The sequence below is a fragment of the Selaginella moellendorffii genome, unplaced genomic scaffold (assembly GCF_000143415.4).
Source record: "Selaginella moellendorffii unplaced genomic scaffold, v1.0 SELMOscaffold_137, whole genome shotgun sequence".
In the NCBI taxonomy this organism is placed as follows: domain Eukaryota; kingdom Viridiplantae; phylum Streptophyta; class Lycopodiopsida; order Selaginellales; family Selaginellaceae; genus Selaginella; species Selaginella moellendorffii.
The window spans coordinates 217,494-224,765 of NW_003314398.1; the positions used below are offsets into that span (position 1 = coordinate 217,494).

At 39.2% G+C, this 7,272-nt stretch overlaps 1 protein-coding gene across 1 annotated transcript; it reads right to left on the bottom strand.

Annotated features, from left to right (window-relative positions):
* Positions 1–1,275: 1,275 nt before the first annotated feature.
* On the bottom strand, positions 1,276–3,206 carry LOC9629722 (cytokinin hydroxylase). Its single transcript, XM_002992537.2, has 5 exons — positions 2,881–3,206; positions 2,593–2,819; positions 2,296–2,534; positions 1,894–2,239; positions 1,276–1,837 (listed from the first exon to the last, which is right to left on the bottom strand). Exons 1-5 carry the CDS (start codon positions 3,167–3,169, stop codon positions 1,412–1,414), a joined length of 1,527 nt encoding a protein of 508 aa, XP_002992583.1. The 5' UTR covers positions 3,170–3,206; the 3' UTR covers positions 1,276–1,411.
* Positions 3,207–7,272: the final 4,066 nt, after the last annotated feature.

A 7,272-nucleotide genomic window follows, 5' to 3' on the forward strand; every position in this document is an offset into this window, starting at 1 on the left:
ATTTGGGCTTATAGGGTGGCTTTCAAGTGACGACACAAGGTTCACCATTTCAGCTGGTGTATGGACAAGAAGCAGTATTGCCGATTGAGTTAGAAATTCCATCTTTGCGTATAGATGTGGAACATGATCTTGATTGGGACAGGGCTATCAAAAACAGGTTGCAGCAGCTGGATAAATTAGATGAGAAGTGGCTCTTGGCATTTCAAGCTTGTGCAGTGATTCAACAATGTCACAAAGTTTAGCATGATCGGCACTTGCACAAGAAAGAGTTTCTAGTTGGTGATAAAGTTTTGCTCTATGATTCGAAGTATTGGAAATGCCCTGGAAAGTTGAAGTGTCACTGGACAGAGTATTTAGTGGCAGTCGGAAATGGATCAGTCCAACTTCAGGATTTTACGAGGAACTTATTGCCAATGCAAGTGAATAGTTATCATGTGAAGAAATACTTTGAACAACCTTTTTTGTGCCTCAAGGACGATGCACCAAGTATAGTGGTGGGGTGATGTCGGTGATAAAACATTGTCAAGGTATGGCATTTTCTTTTGTTTTTCTAATATTTGAAGAGTTGGCAAGTCGTGGAGTGGAAGAGTTCATTACAAGAAGAAAGGAAATTAAAAGAAGTTAAGGAAGAGAGGAAAATGATAAGTGGAACTTGGTGTGAGTTGGAGAGGCAAAACAATGGAGCACAATGTAGAGCCAATGTGGTGATACAGCATATTTAAGTGTGGCAAGGTGAGTAGCAACTGAGTACAGTGTGCTTGCACTATGGGCAAGAGTGGATTAAGCTGCTAGTTGAAGTTTTAGTTGAATTGTTAGAGGAATAGAAGCTTTTGTTCTTACGCAGCTCTTGGAGTATGAGTTCAAGGTTTTAGTTGGACTTCTAGTTGTCAGGTTTTCATTTTTGTTCTTGTTAAAACTAGAGAAATTAGCTTTCTTTCAAGCTATTTGATGTTTGGAAATAACAATAATTGAGTATATGAATTTGCCTGCTTTTCTACTTTTTGGTTTGCTTAAGCAAACCTCTAGAGGTATACGTAGGATATGTTTAAATTGTCTAGGATATTTTACCATCTAATGGTTGTTATTTACTTAGATTAGTTTTGTATTTATAATTTATAAACATGTTTATAATATAAACACTTTGTAGTATATTCTGGTTATTCTACCATTGAATAGCTAAATTCTAAACATAATTATAAAATTTTAGTTATTTAATTGGATTAATAAATAATACTGGCAGCCATGGATCACACAGTTCCTTGTAACATCACTTGCAACACACAACAAATTATTTGACTTTGCACTACTGATTTTGATCAATCAGGTGCATGGTTGTTCAAACACCTAGCTTTGCAAATGAGGGGCAATTTCTAGTATAGTTACATGTGGCATGGTGATGCTGCAGGTATCATTATATTTTCTCCATGACGAGAGGAAGACCGTGGCGAGGTCTGAGCGTAACTTTGAACACCGGGCAGTGGCGATACGATGGCGACAACCGAAACCGGAAGCGCTGGAGAATGGTGGCCAAGGCGATCTTGGCTTCCATGAGTGCAAAGGACTGGCCGACGCACACGCGGGGCCCGAGCGAGAAGGCCAGGAACGCGTTCGGATGCTTGGACGCCTTGGCAACGCCATCCTTGAAGCGCTCCGGATTGAACTCGTGGGCGTCCTCCCCCCAGAGCTCCTTGTCGTGGTGGATGGCAAGGACTGGAAACGTGATCCCAACTCCCTTTGGAACAAGGATATCTCCCAGCGTTGTGTCCTCGAAACATGCTCGCATGAAATACACCACCGGTGGATACAGGCGGAGACTTTCGTGGAGGATCATGTTGATCTAGAAAAACTAATCTTGAGCTCATGAAACTTGAAAGCATTGACTCAAAACCTTACCAGCTTAAGCTTGCTGATTGAATCGGCTTCCGGAGTGACACCGCCGAATGCTTCCTGAGCCTCCACGCGAGCGCGCTCTTGCCATTCCGGATGCAAAGCCAGCAGCATCATGGACCAGGTGAGGAGAGATGCCGTCGTCTCGTGGCCAGCAAGGTAGAAAGTCTTGCACTCCTCCATCACGGCCCGATCGTCGAAAGAAGAGTTTCCAGCCTCGGCAAGCATCAGCCCCAGCAAGTCATGACTCTGGCCACTCTGATCTCGCCGCTCCTTGATCAAGGCCAGCAGCAGCGAGTCGAGGTCGCCGTAGAGCTTTCTCAATCGAAAGTTTGCTGGAAACGGAAGGAATCTACGGTCGATGATGAGATCGTGTTATGGTACGTGATAGAATAAAACGATGATCACCTTTTGCCTGGCAGATAGTTGTATCGATCGATCTTGGAATGCTGCTCTGGGATTGCTCTCAAGAATTGGAAGACCTTCTGGCCTTTGAGATAGCTGCTTCCGAATGCCGTGTGGGAGATAATGTCTGCTGCTAGCTTTGAGAATTCACCACTCATTTCAATCTCGGGCTGCTCGCGGAGCGTTTCTTCACACCTGTCTAGCATCTCGAGCGCGCATAGTCCGATACGAGGCACCATTTTCTGATTGTTATGAAGTGATCAAAGTTGATATGAAGAAGGAAAGAAAAAGAAATGCAACCTTGAGCTTCTCTAGGTAGAAAGCTGGAGCCACAACACGTCGATGGTGGCTCCACTCGCCACCATTCAAGGCAACGAGCCCTCTGCCGATTATCGATACAATTGCGGAAACCACCATGTCCGATTTCTCAAACTGAGTAACTTTCTTGGCAAGAACTTCTCTGATGAGCTCGGGCTCCGTGACCATGATCCTGGGCTCCCTCGCCCACCAGTAGAAATACATCTTTCCTGGGAAGAAATCCTCCAGAGTCTAACTCAACTTACGATAGAAACGAGAAGAGAGACTAACCGTATTCCTTGGACCACTGGTGGTAATCCAGCAACACATGTTCCACAATGTCGTGATTCAAGCCTGCCATGTCCCGCTCCTTGGCAGTGTCTCTCATCTTCATCACCTGGAGCATATTCCCGGCCAAGAAAGTCCTTGGCGGCCCCTCGATACCCTGGCTTCGAATCCTTGTGTCGAGCGATCTTGGCTCCAGCCAATACCTGGTGACGATCGATCGCCATAGCTTCGCAACCAGTGCTAGCAACACGAGCAGCGCGCCCGTCCACACTGCCTTGCCAATGCCCTCCATTTCTCACAACAAACAAGTGACATTACATTCTACTTGCGTAAAAAACCCACGCGTGGCATAGTCCAAGTGGCATTTTCCAATTGGACGGAGTCCAGATGCCAATGACATGGGCATATATGCATTCTGAATGGTACACGACAATCATTGACTGACATCCCATTCATTGTCATTGTCATTACCACTGGAACATTAGAATCTCCATCTTTATTTTCACTCTCACTAAAGCTTAATAGCAATTCCACACTTTGTCCATTTATCACTAAGGTCCAATTTCATCAATTTGAGTTATAAGTGTCTCTAATTGCTGCTAAAAAGCCAAGCCAATTTTACTACCATAACAACCACACTATTGAAATTGAACAACATAGCTCCAAAAATCTTTTCCTCCTCAAGAACCCTAAGTCACAATTGAATTGAGGGGTTTTCATTATGGTATTTTTTGTAGTGCTTCACTAATTTTTTGAGGTCGAGGGGATTTGATATTGCAATGTCATTTCGTATATAGATGCACTTAAAAATTCTTGAGACAAAGACCATGGCTTATCTTACAAATTAATTTAAGAATTACGCAGCCAACACTGTACAAATATACCTGGGTGGTGGATATAAATTGGACAGGGATGTACTATAGGATAATGACCAAAAAAGTTCTTAACCACGTTCAGAACAAAATATTCCTATGAATCATGTAAGGACAAATTAGAGAATTATTAACTCCTACTCTTATTGTCGAACAACTGATTACTACTTTAGTAAGCATTAAATTTACAAGGCATTAGCTTTACATGATCCAAGAAGGCTGCAAAGTAGGCATATGTCACAAATTCATTGACAAATATACACCATTGAGACATCTTATACACTATCCCATATAAATTGTAACTAATTTTCTTCCTTGTTTTTTCTAATCATTATTTTTGTGTTTGCGTAGTATATTATAAATTTGTAAATTATTGGTTTTACATTTATGCCATGATTTATGAGGCAACACATTTTATTATGGCTTGTGAGCTATCTACAGCCAAAGAGGCCCATGCTATTTTCAACTTATATACACAAGCTGTACGTCACTTTGGGAGGCCAAAATAAATAAAAAGCAATAATGCTCTAGAACACAATGGCATGAAGGTTAATATGATCCAGTGTTGGGATGTAGAAGCAAGAAATTTTATATATGAAACATCAATATAAAATCAGGTAGATAGTTTATGTTTGCTTGAAATTTACCTTTATGAAAATATTTTTTTAAAGCACATCAAACATTTGTAGCAAAAATTGTATGAGCAAGTGGTATGGTTTTACAAGCATCTCTTTTGAGTCTCTAGAGGACATTAGTATTTTTGATGTATGCAATATATGGTATAAGCAAAGCTTACAAAGTGTATTTTTGCTTTATATCTTAAAAGATATTATTGATTAGATTGCAACATAAAACTTACATAAGGTTTATCTCTTTAAATGTGGTGAATAATTAAAAGCATCTCACCGCTCTATTAATTTATTCCAACTGAACTTGAGTAAGATCAAGACTTTGTTTTATTAAGCATTTTGGCATTGCTTAAATTATTTTCTTTTCTTCCAGAATAGTCCAAATCCTTCATAAAAGGATATTGAAGATTTTCTAGGAGAACTCATTTCTAATGTTGATGGAACAACTTTAGGATAGGTTAGTTTGCTTCAATTTGCATTTGTTTGTCAAAGCCATTTTTTTTTGTAAAATGTCAATTTTGTAAGAGATTAAGCATTTATAATGCATTAGGAAGGCTTAAATTTAGATGAATAATATGTTCTTTATTTGGATCTATCTGTAGAGTGTGTAATGGCTGAGCAAGGTTTAGATCTTGCAATGTATATCAACACTGTGTTGCCAAAGCTTTACAAATAGTATAGTTAACTATTGTTTAGGGTTTAATAAGCACCAGTTTTATTCTCCTTATACTCAATACATTGTCTATAAAGTTTATAATATTATAATTAAACTTTATATCAAACACAAAACAAAATTCATATTAGTGACTTTTTATAGATATTAGAAGTTGAAAATTTAATAAGAATTTAATATACCCTAAGGCTATATTAAATTTAGGTTTAAATTTAGTGATTTATTATATTATTTAAGAAGTAGAATAACTAGGGTTTTTCATTATGTTATATTTAAATATTGGTATATATTTTCCTACTCTATAAATGCCAAGATTAATATATAATTAATTTAAATTTCAGATTATATCATAGTCAGTTACAAATTTTAGTGTGAAGAAAAATCATGTCAGATTTTGATTTTACAAATTTAGATTCTCTTTTTTATTCTAAAATGGATTGCTAATCTTATTTTTTTGAGTTGATCCTCTTGAGCACACTTGGATCTTCTATGCTTGGATCATCTATGCTTAGATTTAAAACTTCTACAACATCACTCAATACATACAAAGTTGGCATCGTGATTGCATTGAAAAGGAGCCTCCTTGGACTCCACATGCCCACATAAACATGTCAACCATGTAGTATGATAGAGCAAGGTTGCTTTTACATTTGTGCCCAAATGGAGGAGATGAACAAGATCAAGGCGTAGGAGTGGAGCTTGGTCCTATTTGCTCCGTGGCTTTGGTTTTGGAGTGATAAGCAGGATGAGGAGGAGCTGTGGGATCACAAGTGTGATGTACAATGGGCTGGGCTATGAGGTGTAGGAGTTTGACATTGCAAGAGCTACTATTTGGAAAGCCTAAGCCCATAAGGATTGTTTTCAAGGATTTTGAGAATGCTTATGTGCTTTTTTACTACACTATAAGTCACTTGCTGATCACCCATTGATCACTTACTGAATCTCACTAATCACTTGTTGGAATGATCTTGGAAGTGATCACTTCTAGGAACGATGCTTCTTATTGCTATACCAACCTAGAACACAATGGTTTAATCTTGTCCTCCTCATGGTTTATAGTTTGTTCTTGGAATGTGTTGCTAGATGTGTTGTAGGTTAATGGTTTAAGGTGGCCAAAGTTGTTAAATTTAGGTTTAAGTTTTCTTGGGGGTAGGGATTTAGGGCAAAGTGACAATTGTGCCTTTGGATTTCAAACGGTTTTCCTTCTTAATTGTATTTAACAACTCCAAGATTGATGTAGTGTGACTCTTCATTTCCAAGCCAAGAGAGCTATAGTGATTTAGCAAGAGTGTAAATCGAGTGTTTGATTGTTGTTTATAGTGAGTATCATGCCTCCATTTCGGTAATGATCAATTGTTCCACTGATTGTGCCATTACAGACTAGAACACCAAGTTCTGCAATGTGAAGGGGTGGACCCCCAACTCTGGCAGCTCCTCTGGCTGCAACAGCATCCATATAGGGGCAAGTTCTTGGTGTTCTACCAATTGCCTTTGAACAGGAAGAGTGATGTGTTGCATTGCATATATTGCAGCATATAAGCAATATTCAACATGTTTTCATCTTCTCAAGATTGCAACTCTGCTAATAACATTTCCTCCTCACCACAATTAGAGCCAACACTATATCAGCAAGTTACTGGGCAAAGCACAAGTCCTTCTACTCTAGCCCCAAATCTTGCAATAGTTTCCACATAGGCTTTTAGTGCCATGCGAAACAGTAGTAGTTGCAACCCACATAGAAGCACAACAAAGACAAGGTCTGTGAGTGCTTTTGCAACCCCATCCACCTCCCAAGGAAGGAAGTAACCAATTAGTGTAAGTGTTTTTTCCATCTTATTATTTCAAATGGCTCAATTGTACCTTTGTTACTAAGATGATTTGACCACTCCATTGGCACACCATCTATTTAGTCATTGAGCCACCTCCCTTTCCAGTTCATCCTTCTCATTCCTTGGCACTTTTGGTCATGCCATTACACATTGTGTTGCTTAGCCACCTTCTCGTCAAACCACAGGTAATCTCACTATGTTGTAGCTTCCATGTTCATAGTATGCTCGCATGGTATTGGCAATGCAAAGCCTTTCTCTACTTGTTGCAATAGTGCAAACCTTTGCTGACAATAATTGGCAAAGTTTTTCCTCTCGATGTGGACATCCTAGAAGATGCTCTCGAGTTCTAGTTGGTGTTGCTAGCTAAATATTAAATGTTCTACACATTCTAA

Bases quoted from the DNA above. Each gene is read 5' to 3' on its own strand.
- LOC9629722 (XM_002992537.2), bottom strand. From the start codon at position 3,169: ATGGAGGGCATTGGCAAGGCAGTGTGGACGGGCGCGCTGCTCGTGTTG. The intron at 2,820-2,880 runs GTTAGTCTCTCT...ATTTCTTCCCAG, and splicing joins CCAGTGGTCCAAGGAATACG to GAAAGATGTATTTCTACTGG. The intron at 1,838-1,893 runs GTAAGGTTTTGA...TAGTTTTTCTAG, and splicing joins CAATCAGCAAGCTTAAGCTG to ATCAACATGATCCTCCACGA.